The sequence below is a fragment of the Ruditapes philippinarum genome, unplaced genomic scaffold, assembly GCF_026571515.1.
Source record: "Ruditapes philippinarum isolate M1 unplaced genomic scaffold, ASM2657151v2 ctg4958_1_1_1_1, whole genome shotgun sequence".
In the NCBI taxonomy this organism is placed as follows: domain Eukaryota; kingdom Metazoa; phylum Mollusca; class Bivalvia; order Venerida; family Veneridae; genus Ruditapes; species Ruditapes philippinarum.
The window spans coordinates 25,963-49,526 of NW_026853583.1; the positions used below are offsets into that span (position 1 = coordinate 25,963).

Sequence of the window (23,564 nt, forward strand, 5' to 3'; positions counted from 1 at the left end):
CATTCTTTACGCAATGCATCTTTAAGAGCATTATATCTCAGACAAATTGGCTGTTTTATTGTTTCTGAACACTCAGTTGCAGACATGTAGGGAATACACTGACAAACGATTAAAACATTTTCAGATAAATATGTCTGTACTAAGATATGAGATATATCCATTTCTATTTACTTTGCGTTAATTCTAAGGAGAGTTAAACAGTTGGGACAATAAGAAAATTTACAAACCCGGATTGTGCATGTCTTGATCAACAAGATCAACAAGGAAAACCGGCGTTCAATGAATGAACCCCCACACGACCCAGCAACAAGTACCAGTGGCAAGGAGCGCAGGAGGATCCCAAACAAAAAGAGGACAGGGCGCAAGGGAGGCACGGACTGGCTTACTGAATTTGAAGACGTGGAGTGTACCCGAAGAGGTGAAAGGAATTGTGTATATGTCATATTGAACTTATTCATTATTATTGGTAGAAATAAAATGATTCTGTGTACAGTGGGGCACTAATAGAAAAACTTGTTTTCCGCATCTGATTTTTTGACATTCTGTCAGCGCTTGAAAATCTTCTTAGATAATATAATTTAAATGTCAATGCCATAATGTCAAGCAATGGTTATTGCATAACTAATTATTATTTCAAAGAAAAACAAAAAAATGTGCAATTTTGTCATGGAAACATCACGTCTTAAGAAATCATACAATCAGTATAAAAAGAAGCACGTGAAATTCGTGTAACTCAATAAATTCAACATAATTAATATGAAAATATTATTCAAAACGCTTGCGCACTTTACTGAAAAGCAAGTACGCACACGTGCCCAGAGACGATCGGGTGCTAGCTATAGGTTGTGCTATTAACATTTTTAAGTGTAAAGAAACATCATGATCCTAAAACAAATATGCCACAATGAGGTAACTGTAATGTTCATTAAATAAAATGAACTGTGTAGTTTTATAATATATTTGATTAAAAGATTTGGATGATTATCCTGATATGTTGACTACTTATCGATTGAAAGCTTACACAATTGAGACAATGCCGTTTTTAATAAACTTCACGTGATAAACCCATCTCTTGATGTGTCCTGTCAAACCGCCGTGATCAAACAGTTCTTCTTCGATGCCGAATTGGACACACTAAAATTACCCACTCTTATCTCCTAACAAAAGACCATGCCCCTTACCAAGCATTTTCTTCTTGAATGCCATGATTTTTCACAGGCCCGTAGATTTTATTTGACACTAACTTAACCGACGATTAATATTGTCACACTTTTCAATCACGAGACTACTTTTTAAAGATTCTTTCCTATTTGGTACCTCAATTTAATTTTTGCTGACAGTTCTGACATTGTAAGGGCTGTTGAGAGATAAGCAAAGCAGAAATTAACAAATAACTTTGATTTCAAAAAGAATGAAAGGAAAAAAACATTACTCAATTCAATCAAATTACCATTCACAAAATATCGTCTCTATTTTGTTTGTTTCATTTTTACAGTCTGAAAAATACTCTTCTGCCCACATGCAAAACTGCTCTTGATGACATTCAGGCATATTTAGTATGCTACGAGCAATAACTGCCTAATGCAATATGAAAACTTGAAAAGCAATGACAGTCGGAAGAATAAGTAAACAACCAAGCGTTCGTAAGACAGCCTTCAAAAATTCCAGGTTTTCCTAATTCCTAGCCGCTTTTTGAATGTTTACACATCTGCAAACAATTATTTATTGCCTTTAAAGGTCCTCAAATAAGTTTTCTTTCTTACAAAAAGATGTATGACTAACAAATCCAAATGATATCCCTCTGAATCAACCTCACTTTTAATAATGGCGGCCGCTTATAGTCTAATAAAAATTTGCTGTAAGTAACAGAAATTGGTCGTATGGTGTGCCTTTTTCTTCTACTAGAATTGTTTGTTTTAATTTTAAAACAAGCGATAAGTCATGTTTTTTAATAAAAAAAATACATCATCGCCATTTAACATTGATTGCCGAACTTATTTTTTTAACTCAAGACTTGTATATATAAGAAATTCGACCAAAAATGAGCCTACCAGTCTGAAAAACAGACATTTCTTTAAATCTATTTTAAGCATCAAAAAAAAATTTGTTGTGTTAGACCTAATTTTATTTCATCTCGTGAACATTAATAAATAGTATTATCACTCGTGGCTACGCCACTCATGAGAATACTGTTTTTAAAGTTCACTCGATGAAATAAAAATAAATCATTTTACACACAGACAAACACAAAGCCTTTTTTTAATTTAAGATAATTGCGGAAGGAAAGAATCTCAAACGGACGGACGGACAACGCCTAATCTATATCCGTCTGTCTTCGACAGGGAATAATTAAATGTGGGTCTTTCAAATGCATATATAGTCAAGTTATACATATTTTATTTTCGTCACATCGTGTATCTGTGAAAGTGTGGAATTCAAATGCGTTTAAGGTTATCGTAGGTTAAAGAACTACTTTTATTTAACATCTAAATACAATACACGACAACTCAATCATGCATGGCATACATTTAATACTTGATAAATACTACTGCTTCGTTTTCGTAAACAACTGTAAGTTTATTGTGACGTTGTTTTATATCTGAAATAATAATGAGATAACCTCCGTATCTATATAGGTAAATTGTGAATGATACATATATTAAAACAATGGGTAACAAAGATGATGACACAAAAACGTTTAACACCAGTGAAAAAGCCCGTGATGAAACATTAGATGATGTTCTAGAGAAAATCGGCGGATTTGGTCTCTACCAGAAATGGATTTTCGTTTTGACGTGTTATCCTTACTTACTTGCTGGATTCTTCGAGCTTAATCCAGTGTTTATACTTGGAGTTCCAGAACATAGGTATGTGACCATTTAATTAAATGCCTTTCTATTAAATTAATGTTTCATTTGTACAATTAACAAAACTTGTGCTTTAATTGTGTGTTTGGAAGAAATATCTGTAAAAGCAGATGTTCGTTTTATGTAAGTTCATTATTTCATAATGTCCTAAGCTACTCCGTTCAATATTCCGTGTATGTTTTCTATATTCTTGAAAACCATCCGTTATATTACATTTGTTTTATAAGCAGTATATCTTATTTATATTTATAACTTATTTCATTCATGCAGTGTACGTTACAGTTATTCGAAATACCGTAAGTGACATTATGCTCATTTTGGTCTCAGTCAAAATACTAAACATTGTTTTAACTTATAAAAAGACTGTCACACCCTTTTAAGAAATTGAACGACACCGAAAAGTTCCGAACGATATTTATAAAAATGTCCATCGTTCACATATATATTGAAAATGTTTGGGTACTCAAGTATAAAATATAACATAATAATGACAATTTTTATAAAACTATTTTGACTTTTACAAATACACTCTATATTTACACTTGGATAAGCATAATGTCACTTAAACTGTATTTAACACAAATCACGATGTACAATATTTTATAAACTTTTTAATTGAAATATTATATTCTGTGCTGTGTGGAAATCATTATATATTGAGCACATTAATTTTAGGTAAACGAGTCGTTTTTTATTATGTGTGGATTCCTGTCCAATGGTTACGATTGATTCTGAGCTGCTGTTACTAATGATTTTCAAAAACGCTATTTTCCTACCGCCTGTGGGTCCACATGTTTTGGTATGCGCCGCTTAAAATAATGCACTTTGATCCGCGTATTCCTCCTATTCCAACAATAAAAAACGCATAACAATCTTGATGTCCGTAAAACACCAGCCAAAATATGTTCATATCGCGCTCTATTGTGGTCATTTTTTTCAAGAGTTGACGCATTTGAGATTGTTTAGGTATTTTGTGATAGTTTATGTAGATATTCATAATAAATTTAGATGTGCTATACCGGGATACGACAATGATACATACAAAGTTCAGGGAGATGAACATCAAAGCTTGATAGATTTATTCATACCTCCTTCAACAGACGCGGACACGGTGTATGATAAATGTGAGATGTTTCATTACAAAAATGAAAGTGCAGCAGAGGCATGGTAACCTAATTTGTTTCATTTTTACTTTATAACAAATTCAAAACAACAAGAAATATAATTCCAAACAGTAAGATGTATTGTTTATTGTTATGAATGATATGAATAAACGACTGAAATGAATTATGCCTTTTTATTTGTTACTGATATTTGTCAAGAATCATTTGTTATTTATAATATTTACATGTATTATCTCACTCAAACCTACAAAACAACTGTCTTAAAGATAGCTTATTTCTTTTGACGTTAGAACTAATCTACTATATTCCAATTGATTTAATAGCATTACGTTATTGGCATTATCACATGAATGAAGTATTACCTAAACAGCAGTATCACATGAATTAACAGGATGAATGAAACCAATGGCAGAACGAAAATCCCCTGCAACAGCTGGGTGTATGACAAAACAGTCTTTACAAGCACATTTGTATCCCAGGTGAAATTCTTTAGTCACATTCATTTCAAATTTTGAATGTAGTCTGACATAAAAATGTTATTGGTTTGAATTTTTTAGACAAATTATAAGACATTTCAGTCAGTAATTTAGAATTTACTAATTCATTATTAAGAATTGATAGTTAATGTTTTCACCAATCCTATATATATTTAGAATGATCTTCACTTGTCATGATCTAAAATAGAAATTATGTTTTCTTATCGAACGATATTTTCTTCATGAAAAAATAATGCAATCAAGCAATAGTTATATTTTATAATTTCATGCGTATCTTTAAAAAATACTTGTATTTAACTATAACTATATATCAATGTAATAACATATGAAAGTATGAAATTATTATGTCAGTGTATGTGAAATAATTAGCTCCCTTTGTTTTTTGTTTTGTCTTTCTTATGACTTAAATTTATACTTTTTTACTTATTACTACAACTTGTAACAATATGGAAAATAACTACCATTGATTATTGTGGTAAAGTAAATAATTTACTTTGCGAATATCATTAATATGTTAAGATATGAATAGTGTTATTAAAGATAAACTAAGATTAAAGGTTGATAGGTTAATTTAATATAGTGTTAAACACATCTATCTCTCTATTTACATACGCCGTGTTTGTAAATACTTATTAATTAAGCTACTGATAGATAAAGGTAGATAATTATACTAATCTAATCATAATCAGTATTATCTAATTGATAAAGGTCTAAAGACAACTCGCATGCTGATTATAAACTATATATCGTATAGGATCTAGCTGTTTACTTTAAAGGCTCATTATACCTAATTGTTATTATTATTTTTATTTTAATTATTATCATCATCATCATCATCATCATCACCATCTACATTTTTATTATTATTATTATTATCATTATTATTATTATTATTATTATTATTATTATTATTTTCATGTTCTTTTTGCAACCCGATCAAAACCAAAATATTCATTGGTAATAAAACTGAACCATCTGTTCTGGTTACATTCACAGTTTAAGTAATTAAGTATTTTGTATGAAAGTCAAAATACCACTTCGCTACCTTTATTACGAATAAAAATTATGGCTACTTTCTAGCAGTGATTAGTTTCAAAAATGCTTTAAATTAATTATTCATACGTAATTTAGCACAATCATGTTATTATCTTCTTAAGAATAATTTCTGAGTTAAATGTGCCTTTAACATGGGTATGAAAGAGCTGATGTTGCAGTGATATATTTACATGTAAAAGTATTTAATGTCAATGAAAAAAAGTATTTTAATTATGATAACATTTTATGAATATGTTTAGCGTTGATTAACATATGTTTGTATATACGTATATACATGTTGTATTTTCCATTCATTAGATCATGCAATAAACTTTTAAAATTGGAGTTCTAATTGAATTAGAATGAACTATTTAAAAGTTAACAATTTGTTTCTTACCATATGACTATAAAACATAAGCAGGAAAATTATTCCAGCCTTGAAGGAATAGGAATTGCGTAAGAACTATTCTATCAATACCTAGACAATGCCCGAAAAAATCATTGTTCTATCAATACATAAACAATGTCCAAATAAAACATTGTTCTATCAATACATAAACAATGCCGAATAAAACATTGTTCTATCAATACCTAAACAATGCCCGAATAAAACATTGTTCTATCAATACCTAAACAATGCCCGAATAAAACATTGTTCTATCAATGTCCGAATAAAACATAGTTCTATCAATATCCAGGATGGTTTGTTGTATGTATGTATGACGCAAACATTAGAGTCCATTATGCCCTAAAAATGCTTTGATTTTTATTTCTCAAAATCTTTTTATTTTTGGTATTCTTTTTATAGTTACCAACAAGTTGGCAAATTATCAACAGTCTTCTTCTTCTGTTGCTTTATGGCAATTAGTACATTTCTAGTGATTTAGCATTGAGTATGGTAGTCAAAATACTACTTTGTTTACATTTTGCTACTTTTATAACATATAATTTTACATATTGCGCTATTTTCTTCTGGTTACAAACATCTTACACGCTCTAAAACCATTATTTAAAGTTATATTAAAGTTATAAAACTCATGTTTGCCTTTAAATAAATGTAACATTGTTTTAATAATTCATTGTTAAGTTTTGTATATTATTTACCATAGCATTATTATTCGAAGAAGAAGGATATATCATTTTTTGTGTGTATTACATAGCTTGATACATTATATTTACATTTGTTCAATATCTGTGTAGGTAGATCTTGTATGTGACAAACAGATACTGACTGCCAATGCTGAAATGATTTTCTATGGAGGAATGTTATTTGGTTCCATTCTGAGTGGTTTACTAGCTGATAGGTATTAAAGAGAGGGATATTTCCCAAAATTGTATTATTAAAAACTTATTTTTTATACATTTGTTGTCATGCCCAAGAGGTGAAATATCTTTTGTGTCGGAAATCCGATACAATTCAAATCAAATATTGCTAAATCATTTTCCTCAGAACCATCAAATTGAATGTAATATCTGTTTTGCCTTGTGACTGCATTTTCAGTTTTATAAATATCAGTCGCTTCTACGTTTTGTAACAACGGACTCACCTTTTGACAGTTTTTTATTATAAAGAACATTGTTCATGTGTCTTAGTTCTAAGGCGAGTAACTCTTTTACCTTTTCGAAATTTATTTGTTTGTTAGATTAAATATCTTCGAATGTTTTTAAGCTTCGATGATTTAACTTCAGGTATGGACGCAAACCCGTGATGTGCATATCAGGAATTGTGATGATGGGATCTTCTATAGGTCTGGCATGGGTGAATGACTTTTGGTTGTTCTGTGTACTTCAGTTCATCATAGGGACGTCAATTCTAGCACTGTTCATGCCTGGATACGTTCTTTGTTAGTTTTTTGATAGTTTAATTTTGTATTCCGAAAATTGTTTGAGTGTGAGTAATTTTTACAAACTTGATTGAAATATTCGAAAATATTTCTCAGACTGTCGATACTGAATAATTCTTACCTCACTTCCATTCATGTCATACTAGGGCGGCGTTCTCGTGGCCTCCAAGAACATTTCAGAACGCCTAGGTGAGCGTCGTACAATCTCAAGAATCATCGCCGAAGCATTACCGCAAAATTGCAATTGAATCGCATAGGATGCCGACTGACGGCGCGCACTTATTGCGTGGTCAAAACAAACATCGTCTCTTGGTTCTCTGAACCGATTTTAATTAATCCATACATTCAAGATCAAATTATAAGACTATATCAAATATTTGATAAACTATAATAGCTGTCCGGTAAGCACAATAGATAGAACAATGGACGACTGTGAATAGGGAGATCTGAGTCAAATTCTCGAACGACACAGGTCAATTTCGTAGTGATTGATATCTATGGTCATTCGCAGTGTACCTTAGCACTGGCATGTACATAAGTATTTAGTAAATTGAAACTGGTAAACTGCTTGACAGTCTGCCGGTCGCTGAACTGTGCTCTGACTTACTGCCGTTATCCAGAGTGTCTGAGAAAATTACAAACACCAGTATGATAAACTTTTATGATTGTAACTTTGTTGTCATTTTGTTTCATGTGTAATCGATTGTATTATATTATATTATATTTATTTAGCGTTAGAGGTTACTAGTCCGACGAAGAGATTTTGGCCTGGAATTGTTTCAAACTATCCTTACTCTATTGGCCTCATTATTCTAACTGGTATTGCTTATGGATGTCGAGATTGGTTTTATATTCAGCTGTATACCTCGCTTCCAGGCATCATTCTAATAACCTACTGGTGGTATGTTAATATACAGTTTTGTTAAGCTGCATATACATTAAGGTCCTGAGAAATCTAGCTCAGCAATGTAAATGAATGAATATGTGCAGTAAGTAAATATCATCTTTTCAAACGCGGTTCGCGCTCTTGAAACTTGATTCTCGCTTCAAAGTGAGATTATGAAATATTGGAAAATATCGCGATATTTAAATATCTCGTTTGAATAATAGATAAACGATATTTGGAAACCTTTATACATTTTAGAGCATAAAATGCTATGCTTCATAGAACGTACAAAAATGCATAGTAACAATACTGACCGAACGGTATACATTTACATGTGCATGTACATCTCCTTTATTGTGTGTGTTTTGTATAAGTTTCGTTTTGAATAAGTAGATGTTCATCACTTCAAATTTTGTTTTGTTTCAGGCTGATACCAGAATCACCTAGATGGTTATTATCAAAAGGACGAGTAAAAGAAGCTGAGGATGTTATAAGATCAGTAGCTAAATGGAATAAAACCGAGATGCCAGCTGGAAATGTATTCGAAAAACTATCTGTGAAGAACGAAGTAACGAATGTCAGCTTCATCCATTTGTTTTCACGTGTCACAATGTGTAAAATAAGTCTGCTTGTGTTTTTTAACTGGTAAATCAGATTCAGTAATTTATATTATACCTAGCATTATAACGATTACGAGATAGGAAAAAAAACCTGAAAAATTGTTTAATAGTACATGTATATATACTTAACAAAAGTTCTAACCGATCACTTTTTAAATTTTGATTATTTTACAACGGGTCAATAGATCCTTATTAAATTTTGTAGTTGTGATTTTTGTGTCATTTTCTACCGATTTGTGGAATGAAAAATAATTTAATACGGTTCAATGCACTCACGCGGGAGGCAGGGGGCGGTTTACACATTTGGGCACGAAATTTTCATGCAGAGTGTGGTGAGTATTAAATTTTATATTGTATAAATCCTTGTTAACTTTATAAGTGAAAAAAACATAAAACATGGCACGAATGTTGATGTAAGATCGTGCCGTAGCAGTTGGAATGGTGAATGCTGGAGTCTCTATCAGACAGGTGAGTGGTTGTTCATAAAAATATTTTTTTAAAATATCGATAAAGTATTATTTAAATAGAAAAAGTTCATAATTTTATTGTTCTCAATGTGTTCATTCTCTTCGAAATAAAATAAAAGTCGGATCTATTGGTAAAATTCTTTTTCATATATAAGCGAACACTCAGGGTGATCGGTTAGAACTTTTGTTCAGTGTATAGCTCGGAACATGTTCTGAACTAGAAAATTCAAATCCGAAACAAAAACAAAAATATTGTAACTTTATTTATTGCAGATTTACTAATATAATTTCCAAGATGATCAATATAAATTATGCCTTTTTTCAGCCCCCCTCCCATTGCATTTCATATGGAAATAAAGTGATATCAAATGCTCGACCGGAAATGATCTTGGTACATTAGGCATTCATTTTGTGACAATATACGACATAAAGCCGGAAATATCAGATAGTTAAGATAGCTGTTGCGTCATGAGTAGTGGTTAACACGTTGAAATAGTAGTTTAATGAATGCTGATTGCGGCATGGTTACTAACCATCCCATCAGCTGCAAGCCACTGTTTCCTTGACACGCATTGCTGAATACTGGTTGGGTCCAGGAACGGATTTGAGAGTGTTTGTTTAAACTAATAGCCTTTATCACAAGCTAAAATAAAGTCTATATTTCTTTTATAAATTGAGATAATCTATGTTTCTTTTCCTCCAGGTTTGCTGTTTCTGTGGCATATTTTGGACTTGCGTTAAATTCATATAACTTAGGTTCGGATTTGTATTTGAACTTTGGTTTGTCTGGAAGTGTAGAGTTCCCAGCATATATCATATGCACCTATGTGGCAGAACGGTTTGGACGAAGGGTTCCTTTTAGTTTATTCATGGTAATTGGTGGCGCTGCGTGCATTTCAACAGTGTTCACAATTAGTTATGGCTCAGAAGGTAACTTTTAAAACGGACATTTACATGTACATATAAATATATAATGGTATGTAAACGTTCATAAATATATTGTCATTCGTCTTTAAGTTTTTCACATTCATAAGTATCATGGATAAGTAAGTAATTCTGCTGAGTGGTTAAAGTCCCTGTATGTTGTAATTAATGATGTAACATACAGTTAAGTGAAGTTTTATACATGTATATAATTTTTCTTTTAAAACAATTGCCAAACATCCAATGTAAAATGATTTATGTTTATACACATTATAATTAAACGTTAAAGTCAATGCATTCATTTTTATGAAAAAAAATGGCTTAGAGTTTATCGAAAATAAATTTCTAATTACCTCCCTTTATTTACACGGAATTATAAAATCGGTATTATCTTTACAAATAATGTTTTTTGAAACTTTATTTGAGAATCAGATTTATGATATAAAACCGTAAAAAATTAGCGTAACATGGTCTTTAGGACACCAATTTTTGAAACTACAAAACACTTGTATTTTATATTTGCAAGTTATAACGTTGGTGTTGGCTCTCGTCGGTAGATTCTGTAATACAGTAGCTTTCTCCATAGTCTACATACACAGTGCCGAGTTGTTTCCAACAGTAGTAAGAAATGCAGGAATAGGCGGTGGATCTGTATTTGCAAGAATTGGTTCTATGACAGCACCTTACATCGTTACATTGGTTTGTTAAAGTTTATTGTTCAGAATAAACTTCGAATCAAGCATTCTATTTTATAGATAACCTTTTTTATATAAAATTTAACTCCATTACAAATTTTAAAGGTATAACCTGATTATTTAACAATAATTTTGTTTTGTTATATTTTGCGAAACATTGCCAAACTATGACAAATTTGACCCTGAATTGCTGCGTTTCAATAATTACTTACCATTATGTCAGATTCCCTGACAAACCATAGATTCATCAATGTCACTGTCAACTCTGATATCAAAATAGTTCGTATTAGAAAGGACGATTCATTTTGTTCTCATATAAATGTTGAAACAATAATTTACATTCTTCTTTATTGCATAAATACATTTTACTCGTTTGCATTAACTTTATTGCCCTAAATGTCTTACTATGTATCTTTACTATCTAAAACTACTTAAAGGTTTGGGTTGCATTATTCGCCTTGCATAAAGGTCATGGCAGCGGGGCACAAATCGCCTTTGATACGAAAATGTTTTACCATTTAAGCTTGAAACCGCATTTCTCATCGAAAACAGGGTGGAACAATTGGTGCTGCCTTTCCTTTGATAGTTTTTGGAGCTGTGTCTTTGATTTCTGGATTTACGTCGTTATGGTTGCCGGAAACACTCGATAAGGAGCTACCCGAAACGATTGAAGATATCGAAAAATTAAGACGGTATGGTTCTGTTGGTATTGTGATTTTTAAATTGTCATGTTTTAAAAGTTTTTGGTTTTACACAATTGCAGTTTCAAATATAAAATATCCAATTATATAAACGGTATTGAAAAAAACTTTCAACGGATGCAATCTACTTTTGATATTTTTGAATAATTATCATTTGGGTCATAGTATATTTTTCTTTTATAGAACAAAAGGAACTCGTGTTGATGACATTGTTATTTCTTCAATAGAAACTGATTATGTAGAAAGTACACAATTTTAACCATACTCAGCCTCCTATCGTTCAGAATTCAGCGTGCATAGCAATTAAAAAAACATCAGACTGACAGAACACAGTGCATTCATATTTGACAAAAATATTGTCTTTGTGTTAAGGGATTCAAATTGTTCATGTAACAATTGTATTATAAAACATATTTCATTATAAGAGTTATATGTATAACGTACACAAATTCGACCCAACAGAAGGAAAAGCTGTAAAGTCTACAAGTATGATCCGATATTGATATTCGGAATGCCGATTCTGAAATAATGCAACATTGAATAATAGTTTAAATTCGCCGAGGAATATAATAAAAGGGTCGTTGTTAGAGTAACATTGTTTTGTTCGTGTTGTTGTTACTTTAACTATCTCGTGAGATATTGACAAAGTCAAATACAAGTTTCAGACAAGAAACTCCATATATAATAACTATATTAAGTGGGTACTGACACTGATTTACATGTTTATAAAGTGAACAAGAATATAAACAAGTTAATTAAATGTTTAGGGTTTTAAGACGAATATAAGGTCTGAATTAAAGTATAGTATAGTATTTTATTTGATTTTGTTTGTTGTTTTTATAACATCTTCTGCATTAACACTTTGTAAGTATTTCTAAGATTACTTTGGATAGAAAAGACATCTTAATTCTTCTCAGGCTTATTGTACTATAAAGTATAAAGATTGTAACTTAAATGCTATATGTACAAGCTAAACAGATGATGTTGATAACAAAATAGGTAAGCTTTTGCATGTAATTTTCTTTGTTTAAACCATTTGGATATAATTAATTAACTTTGTTAACATAAATCAGTATCATATAATTGAATGAAGCAGATGTATTTCCTTGAATTTGTCAAATATCTATTATAATGAATGTTACATATACACCAAACAGCTACACTGAACATCAAAATATACAGTCTACCAAATCATCTTATCATTTTAAAATATATTAAAACAAGGACTTAGTATTTGACAAATGTGCACTATACTCCTTTAATAAAAATAGCTCAAACATTTAGAGATTGTCTTTCTTTTAATCTATGTTTATTATTTTATATAATTTCTTGTTTGAGTAACTTTTGTTTAATCTCCATTTCATATTTCGGAAAGATCATTTGTATTATTAAAAGATATCAATTATAACTAGCCTATTCAATGAATAACCGCTCTGGCATGTCCAAGCAGCATAATTTTGCGATGGATTTATACGGATTTACATGCATGTTTTTAGTAAATTTAAAAAATTTATAATAAGACTTTGCATGTAAGATTTTATAACAAATAACCACTTAAGGTACCCTTATTTTACTTGTTATGTACACATAAAAAGTATCGTAACACTCGACTCATTTATATTTCAAGAAAACATCTGAATTGTCACCCTTAAATATGTTAGTAAAAATAAACGATTTGTCATTAGGCGAGCAAAATTCACGGTGTAATTTTAGAAAGCCGAGCACCCGTATAAGGCGTGCACCACGTTCATGTCAGAAATCCACTTTCAACATATTGTAGTAAATATTTCTCTCTCAAGATCCATTCGCTGTCTTTGCAAGTTATTAAGTATGAAAATTCATAGTCAACAGCAGAAAGACGGCATGGGATTGGCATCTATGAGTGATTACAGGCTACAAAATAAAGGAGGGATGTAACTTTCCCTAGAGTTACAAGATTCTATTTATGTCAAGCGACATTCTTAAAGAGAGATTTGCGGAATGTGTGACAGGACATTCAGAATCGATTAAAATCAGCACAATAATTTTCTAGACGACCTACATCAAGCGCTATTTGCTTCTTGCTTCGTTTATACACTGCTTATGAGCATGGAAAGACTGATGTCATAAAAAGTTGTCATTGAAATCTGGCGTTACTGCGAAATGTCCGTTGGTCGGACGAAAGTCAATATATACTGCTTATAGTTGAAAGCAGAAAATATGTATGGCGTCAAAGAAACACTGCCCCCTTTCCCAAATAAAGTCAATACTTTTTACTGATTGTTCGTTGGTCGTTTGGTGATGCATTTCGTATGACTGTTAATAAGACCTGAGGCACAATCGTAAAGGACAAGGGTATATCACAAACATCCTAGACAGCATTGTTGTGCCATAATTATTTTGATATGTAAGCTCTAAATAAGGTCACTATTAATTAATAAACGAAAATGATAGGCTCCGTAACGGATGACTTCCGTGGCCTGCAAGGAGGGGGTCAATATCACAACCTTTTGGAATGTGTTTGGTACAAAATATCCCTGAACTGCAAGGAGCACTTCACCTGCAAATGGACAAGCTCAAATTCAGTGGTTTATACAGTATGTAATTCGAGATGTTGTTTAGATCAGCGGTTGGTGTACCAGGTTGTTTTTTTTTTTTTTTTTTGGGGGGGGGGGGGTTACGTCTCATCGACACAGTATAGGTCATATCGCGACGTTCCAGCTTTACTGGTGGAGGAAGACCTCAGGTGCCCTTCCGTGCATTATTTTAGGCACGAACGGGCACCTGAGTAGAACCACCGACGTTCCGTAAGCTAGCTGGATAGCTTCCTCACATGAAAGAATCCAAAGTCCCTGTAGGGATTCGAACCCACAGAGGTGAGGGGCAAGTGGTTTGAAGTCAACGACCTTAACCACTCGGCCACGGACGGTGTATCAATAGAAGGTATATTTATGATAGATTTTTAGTAATTAAACAAATGTCGTTACTTGTTGTCACCCAGCTTCGTTTATGAGCTTATGAGCATGAAAAGACTGGTGTCATAAGACGTTGTCATTGAAATCTGGCGTCACTGCAAAATGTCCGTTGGTCGGACGAAAGTCAATATATACTGCTTATGGTTGAGAGCAGAAAATAGGTATGGCGTCAAAGGAACACTGCCCCCTTTCCCAAAGAAAGTCAATAACTTTAACTGATTGTTCGTTGGTCTTTTGGTGATGCATTTCGTATGACTGTTAATAAGACCCGAGGCAAAATCGTAAAGGACAAGGGTTTATCACAAACATCCTAGACAGAATTGTTGTGCCACATTTTGATATGTAAGCTCTAAAAAAGGTCACTATTAATAAACGAAAATGATAGACTCCGTAACGGATGACTTCCGTGGCCTGCAATCAGGAGGTCAATATCACAACCATTTGCAATGTATTTGGTACAAAATATCCCTGAAGTGCAAGGAGCACTTCACCTGCAAATGGACAAGCTAATTCAGTGGTTTATACAGTATGTAATTCGAGATGTTGTTTGGATCAGCGGTTGGTGTACCAGGTTGTTTTTTTTTGGGGGGGGGGTTACGTCACATCGACACAGTATAGGTCATATCGCGACGTTCCAGCTTTACTGGTGGAGGAAGACCTCAGGTGCCCTTCCGTGCATTATTTTAGGCACGAACGGGCACCTGAGTAGAACCACCGACGTTCCGTAAGCTAGCTGGATAGCTTCCTCACATGAAAGAATCCAAAGTCCCTGTAGGGATTCGAACCCACAGAGGTGAGGGGCAAGTGGTTTGAAGTCAACGACCTTAACCACTCGGCCACGGACGGTGTATCAAAAGAAGGTATATTTATGAAGGATTATAGGTAATTAAACAAATGTTGTTACTTGTTGTCACCCAGTAAAATGTGGGGTTTTTTTGTCTATTTTGTTTCTCTTTTTTTCATACTGCAAAATGCAAGTAAATTATCAGGGTTTTTTTCTTGCTAGTAATGAAAATCAATTGCTTCCTATTTGACAAATGCAGTTTCTTGGTAAAAAAGTAAACACGTAGTTTTATTTAAAATATTATATTGTTACTATGGTTTCTTTACATTTAACACTTGTGATTAATTATCTATTACACTTTTTTAAACCCTCTTTACCAAGGAGTTGCTGTTTGTTTTGTTAATCACATAAAAAACAGCTTTTTTTACTTAACACTATATCATTAATCATATTTATGAAATCACTGTTTATTCTACGGAAACTTATTGCGAAATAATAAGTTCGAAAATATTTAGACTTGTAATACAACAGACAATCGATCAATATACGATCAGTTGTATTAAACCGATGTGGTTTCAATATCAATTAAGCTAGTATTTTTCTTTGCCGACGTGGTTAATATCCAATAACGTCCAATGTTATTAGAAACAATAAAGGTTGTCAAGTTTCCTTTTTGTAATTACGAAACAACAATATGGAAGGCGCCGTATTTATACACGCTATTATCTCATACATCAAATCTGATCTCATCTAAATCAGGGCATTCTCCTACGCAATCAACATGCGACTTTCCAGTTCTCTTTCAGGCGCAATGTGTGATGTGAATATGTTAATAACAGAAGTTAATTAAATGACTTTAAGTTGAATAACGATTGATTTAAATAATCGAAGTCAATTTACAGTAGACGGTCCAAATATATGGAAAGTTTCGAAAGCTTACATTTAACCGAAACAAACGTTGATAACGCAAAAGTGTACCTTATCAATCGGTAATTATCGTCTTTTAAAAGAGAAACTTTAAATGCTAAGTTACGCAAGGAGTCTCCAATGCGATGTCGCCTTCTGCGCGATTAATTATCGTATGTAGAATATGTAACATGCGAGTATGAAGAAGAAAGTTATTGAGATGAAATATATTCCCTCTTTTTATCTAGCAAAGGTGAATGTTTTCGCTTGAAAGGCGATAATTATCCCGTAGTAACATAAAAGAACCGTAAGTCGTCGCTTTTACCTACATATTTGGCTCCAAACGGGGAAAGTGAAAAATATTTATTTCATATTTTGTCTAAAAATAAACCTTGTACCCTTTCTGTACCTTTTCAAACCTTGCATAGTCTGATTTCTTGAAGAAACTTGTCACAAATGCCCTCTAAATGAGGTAGGGGTACCGGTGACGAGTTAAAGGGTCCATCAATCATAACTCGTCAGTACCAGTAACATTAAATCGTCAGTATAATCCTTAACTCGTCAATGGCTGTATGTTTTAAAAGAAATCTCAAAATAAAACTTATAAACAGAAAGTAATTGAACAAAATGCTAGGTGCTACAAAATAGGACATCATGTGGTTCCCATACAGGGCTACCTTGTCGGCTTTCGATAGAAAGAAAGGGAAAATATTCCCGTATTTCGATTATGGCAGAGGAAATCATAATTGACAGATATTTAATGATCTTATAAAATGAGGCATAAGTAACAACTGTATAAGCCATTAGATGATTTTCGGCACTCCAGCTCTGTCATATCCTCAGGATCCATTTATACCAACTACGTTTTATTGGTAAGTTTATTATATCTTTATATAAGAGATGTTGAGGAACGTGGAATTAGTAAGTATCGTGTAACTTTGGGCAATGTGACGTTACAGTAGTTATACTCAGAACATTTTTATGATAAGGATAATCTAGGACATAATATACCAGGACAATCAACTTATCAATGTAACGGCCGTCAATCGGACGCCAGCATTAGACCGCTTATCAAGTTTCGTTATTCTATGTCCCAGGGAAAATAATGATTCGTATACTATAGTCCTGGATGACCTATATCTTGGTACCTGACAAATTAAGCTCTGAAAATTGTTACGAAATATCTAATTATACCCAATCATCTTGTCTACTTGAAGGCAATATTTTACCACAGGATTATCGTTTATTACATACTCTGTCATAATAATTATACCCCCATAAGATACATTTTCAGCTTATATTTTTTTCCTATACCGCTTTTATATACTCTTAATACTGAACCGCAGACTACTCCCAACTGTTATTAATAAATGAGAGAAAAACAATCATTCTTCAATCACTATAATCTGTTGACCTTTAAAGGATTAGAAATTTGATATTTCAAATTACATTACAGTAACTGTAATCAATTTCAACAAAATAATTCTCAGATAAACTCTTCAATATATACATTCCTTTTTGCCATCATATAAGGTAATATTAATGTCATTTTCACATGAAACAAATAATTGTCAATGTGTTTTAGCATCAAAATATTCAGTTAACATGTCTCTGTATTTGTCACTGTCATTTAAATGTTTACCATACAGGAGTTACGTTCGTATTTTATAATGTGCATAACCATTTCAAAAACCACTGACACTTCGAAAGATAAGATTCAATATTTCTGTCTTTTTCTAAATGCTTCGAAGTCCACAAGGAAGTATAACATTTATTCTTTCATTACTGGTTACAAATAAAGTTTTTTCCACTTACTTTTGCAAATTCATTAATGTTAGCGTGTCGTTTAAGAGCCCTCCATCATGAGTTTGATGCACAACATATACTTCACAGAACGATTGACCTTGTAATACTATGGAAGATACTTGTTAAGATATATCTTCACCAGTACTTTTTAATTGTTTTTTGTCCCAAGCTTTTTTCTGAATACTGGCAACCAACACAAATTTGTTACAGTTAGAAAAATGCTACAATAGCACTATAATACATGTATTTCCCGACGACTTAAATTTGAACCTGAGAAAAAGTTTTAAAAATAAAATTCTCAAATGGACTGCAGTATTCGAAATCTCCTTAAATATAGTATTAATGAACTTCAAAGACCTATAGTAATGTTTTTTTGAGATCTAGTGAGTGGCAATTTAAAAATATTGATAATTAAAATTCAACAGAACCGTTTAATTTGAAATACATGTGTGTATTCACCTTTTCAACATACCGTCTTCGTGTCCCGTCCATCTATTGTTCTAACAAGATTCTCGATGTGGACCAAAACGTTTTCTGGAATCCAGGTCAACTCGGCCCTATAACTCACTCGGCTACCGAGTCAGCCAGGTAACACTTTACCTTTTTCTGCCATGATAAAGTTAAATAACCTAGTAATTACTTTTTTTCTTCTCAAGTGACCGACTACTTCTCCAACAAGAAATCTGGAGGAGTGAAAGACGAATAACAATCCGACTCACTGTTCAAGATCAATCTTCGCAGAGAGTTTCTCCTCCTCCCTCTAAGCCAAAGGATTGAACCAGCGGCCTCTAAAGTACAAATCCGAGGCTCTCCCTATGCAGATTAGCGCACTGATTAAGGTGACACTTACTGATAATCGATCTAATAGTTCAGATATCTCTAAAGTTTATAAATTGATCACTTTGTCTCCAGATTTTTATACTTCACAACAGCAGGTGTCAAGTGCTGTGTGGCAGCTGTAAAAAGTTGCCCCGTACATCACTTCAGTGTTGTTATATTTTTCTGGATCATTGATGCCAGCACTATTAAGTGTTGAGAATTGAGTACCGCTCAAGCTGGTGCTAGCGGGCATGAGGGATGTTGGACTAATTCATTATCTCTCGTGTACAGACTCAATCAAACCGAGTCTGCAGTACTCTTGTTATTTTGTTGTGATAAATGCTTCCGAGGGATCACTTTGTTTTCAGATTTTTGTATAAAAATAAACTTTGTAATATGGTACTATATTGTAACATTTAAAAGGGGCAATGTTTTCCTTTATCAGCCATTGAAACGAGATAAGAATCGTTGGTGTTAACTCATACATTAACTTTGACGTAACTAGACATTGAGGACGGTCTAATGTTAAGTTACATAATTATGTAAATGATTCAATATTATTGATGATTGATTGACTGGTTTTCTGTTTTTAAGCCGATTTTAAGATATTTTTATCATAACTTAGCGACCGATCCATTTTTATCGGGTCTCCTTGATATCCAACCAGTAACTGATTCTATGCAAGTGACCGACCACTTGTAACACACGATGACTGAATCAGGCTAGGGAGATAAATAAACATTTGACTCAATGATCTGTTATCACGGAGTGACTAAATGAATGTTATCACGGAGAAATTCCTCGCCTTTGGAGATCCCTGGCTTTCTAATAACTGAACATAAAGCTGGTAATGGTTTTGCTTTCATAACGATTCTATATTGTAACAGTGTATATAAACATTAAATACATCAATGAAAAAATGCAATGTTTTCCTTTCTCAGCCATTGAAACTAGATAAGAATCGTCTGCGTTAAGTAATACATCACATTTGACGTAACTAGAAATGTTTTCAGACACTGATGGAAGACTATGAATTCTGATGAACATCCCTTGTGCATTAAAACACTACACGTAAATAATGGATGATGGACAAGATATATATAAGCAAGAGAATGGGGGAACGGCCTAATACAAAAGGTCATATTTATATAAATGATTCAATATTATAGATATACTGTACATAACACCACGTTATTATTAACTAATTACATGTTTCTATATCTGCTTTGGAATCAAATGTTGAGGATCAATGTGTTCATTTCTATATGGAGCTGTTGTTGAAGTGAAATGAAATGAGCCGCGCCATGACAAAACCAACATAGTGGGTTTGCAACCAGCATGGATCCAGACCAGCCTGCTCATCTGCGCATTTAATAAGGATCCATGCTGTTCGCTTACAAATCCTATTACAAGTAAAGAAACTGATAGCGATCAGCATGGATCCTGAGCAGACTGAGCGGATGCGCAGGCTGGGCTGGATCCGTGCTGGTCGCGAACGCACTACGTAGATTTTGTCATGACGCGGCTCAATTATTATTTTAATAGGGCAAGGAGTGAGAATCTGCGTCAGTCGCTTTTAATGAAACAAACATATTTCATACAAGTATTGTAAAAGTAGTGTTTTTGAAAATCCAAAAACTATAGGGCGGTAGATATATGTCTTTCTACACTTGATCAATAATAATTATATTTTTTTGATATCTATTAATACTTTTTTTCTGTATCTTTGAATACGTTTCCCAACCATTACTGAACTATTAAAGCTTAAACTTTTGCTCGTTAGTGCACATGTGTGTTTGAACAAAGAATAACATTGTACACATGTTTTGTTGACAGCATTTGAAAATTAAATATATTTATTGAGACAATACATCACAGGAAAGCATACAAATAAAACAAATAAATGTTTCAACCTGATTATAATGTGCTGCTTTACTTTCTATATTGTAGAACGCCGTTTATCCATTGCATACCTCTGACCTATATATCTAATTGATCCTTTACTCAATATATCATCCTAAATGGTGAGAGTTATTGGGAAATAAAATAACCATTTTCTCAGCTAGGAAAGAGAAACTGAATTCCTAGCTGATCTAGGAGATATTAACTACGACATTTTTATCATTAAAATCGCCGACTATACCCAAAGGCCAAACTATACATATAATTGTCTTGTTCTAGAAGGTTATTGTATCATAGATTCCCTACGGTTCGGTGATGAATCAATGTTGTCTATTTTGTTTAGAAAGACACTGCTTTGTTGAAAATATTATTCAGGATTTCATTACACGTTATTGAACATATTTAGAAAACGTAAATCAAATTCGAAACCTTAAATGAAAATAATTTATGACCATTTTGTAGAAACGGATTGGTTTAATACATGATTTCAAAGAATATTTTAATATACCAAATCACGTTTTATCATAGTAAACAGTTACATTGATGAGTTATAATAACATGACTGGTTGTGTTATAGAGAGATTAATACAGAGTTAAATTGATACTGAACATTTTTTTTTTTACAATATTCTTTCGAACTTACATGATAACCGCTGTGGATGTTACAAAATTCAAAATTTTACCAGTTCACGTTAAATGTTGACTTCTGCTACAGCCAATGCTAGGGGACTTGGACGGTAGCTTGCAATAACCACTTACATCCTTAAACAGGCTCAATCAAACTTAGTCTGCAACATTTTCAATAATGACGTGTTGGGCTCTATTTAAGATTATTTAATATCATCTCTGTTTTTTAACAGAGTTTTATTTTGATAGATAATAGAAAATAAAATGTCCAAATTAAGATGAGATAATAGATAAGCTACTTTTTATTTTAAATATTGACATTATTTGAAATTGGCAAAGTACAAAATTAAGTTACGCCCTGATTGTACATGGGACAATATAGTGGTAATATTTGTAGCCTGAAATTTCAGATGTACTAGTTTTTTTTCTAATAAACTATTATTATTTTTATACAGCACTGAAAAGTTTAAGATTTTTTAATGTTAATATGTTTTAACAATAGTTTCATCCAGTATCACAGATTTTGTAAGCTCTGCAATTTGAACGGTGATGCATATTGTGTTTTACATAACACTGGATTAATATTTCACTTCAAAATTAGTAAAATACAAAACAACAACACAACTAGCTTTGCATATGATTGTAATTTATTACGATATGAATTCAAGCATAAAATAAATCAAAGCACTGTTATATTATTAAACTGATCATAAACATACCAAACCAACCAAGTTTTAACAATTCACTGAAACTAGCCATGCTATTTTAATTCAAAGTTGTGTATATCACGAACTAATTTCGTTTATTTGATAAGGTACATTTCTTCCAGGGCATGTTTCTGCGTAATCAATAATTAATAGAGCAAGAGATATAGTTAAATGTGTAAATGGTAAGAAAATGTATTCCCTATCAAATGACAATAATCTATGATAATTTAAATTTTCTACATTTTGTTTTATAATTTAAAAACCCCGCTAATTTTATGTTCTATAGGCAAAAACAAGATTTAATCTTAAATAATAAATGTAACAAACGAAATATCTAAAATGAAAATTTTAAACTGACTTTGAACAAAACGATATAAATGAAATATCACTATATCTTGCATATCAGACTGGTGTTTCCGTTAGTTTTACCCATGCCGGAAATTTCATGTGGAATTGGGGTGCCAGATGTGCCGCGTGATATACAAATGCATTAAATGACGTTACTGCGTTAAAATGAAGTCATTTAGGCGTTATGTAGTACTATTATGTGCATTGGATGACGTCATTGCGTCGTTATGTGTAAAGTTGTAAATACCTAGGGTATTGTAAAATAAGTTTAAGATGAAATTGCATCCATGTAAAATTATCATATTACCGTAAACTATTTTAAATGTGATGTAATGTGGCAAAATATGCAAGAAAAGTATCTAATATGTGTTTGAGGTTCAGATTTGAAAATGCGTCTCTCAGGTACCAACCGATGAGTGCCGGCAAGCCTCGTAAACTCTCAGTGGGCGGGTTATCTTCGAGACGGACATTCCAATCCGAACCGTAACACATGACAAATAGAATTATTATTGTATACTGGCATTTTGTTAAATGACACTGAGCTATAGAACTCGACATATTTTTTTACTTTCTGTAGAAAAGGACAAAATACTGTAATGATGGAGCACATTAAAGTGAATTGTTCCATAATAATAGGTTTTAATTAAGATATCATAAAGTATCATACGTGGCAACAAACCACGTATGTTGTTTTTAATGTAAGATCTATGGCACTATATGACACATCTTCATTACTGACACAAGATCATTTTCCTTCATGTATTTAATACGGTCTTGTGCTCTATTCTTTTAAATAGTGAGTAACAAAACTGAGTCATGTACGTAGTCATGTAGGTTATTGCATATTTGAACCGCTAACTGTATTGTGTACAGTTATCTTGTTTCACATCTACAGGCCCTAAATCATTGAAGCTTTGTGTTGTTCTCTTGTATATGTTTTTTTTTGTGTTTCCATTTATTAAAATGTTTTCATTAGTTTATTTAAACTCTTACTTCTAATTATATTCGGCCCGCTGAGTCATTAAGATTCAGTATTTTACGATGTTAAATG

General features: G+C 32.4%; 1 protein-coding gene across 2 annotated transcripts; it reads left to right on the top strand.

Moving 5' to 3' along the window:
* Positions 1–2,549: 2,549 nt before the first annotated feature.
* LOC132737260 (organic cation transporter protein-like) lies at positions 2,550–12,336 on the top strand. Of its 2 annotated transcripts, XM_060724518.1 has the most exons (11): positions 2,551–2,867; positions 3,876–4,034; positions 4,383–4,470; positions 6,724–6,827; positions 7,213–7,367; positions 8,100–8,268; positions 8,680–8,898; positions 10,044–10,270; positions 10,791–10,963; positions 11,512–11,651; positions 11,844–12,336. In XM_060724518.1, exons 1-11 carry the CDS (start codon positions 2,668–2,670, stop codon positions 11,917–11,919), a joined length of 1,710 nt encoding a protein of 569 aa, XP_060580501.1. In that variant the 5' UTR covers positions 2,551–2,667; the 3' UTR covers positions 11,920–12,336. The 2 variants fall into 2 exon arrangements, with proteins under 2 accessions (XP_060580502.1, XP_060580501.1); XM_060724519.1 differs by lacking the exon at positions 11,844–12,336 and having other exon boundaries at positions 2,550–2,867; positions 11,483–11,651.
* Positions 12,337–23,564: the final 11,228 nt, after the last annotated feature.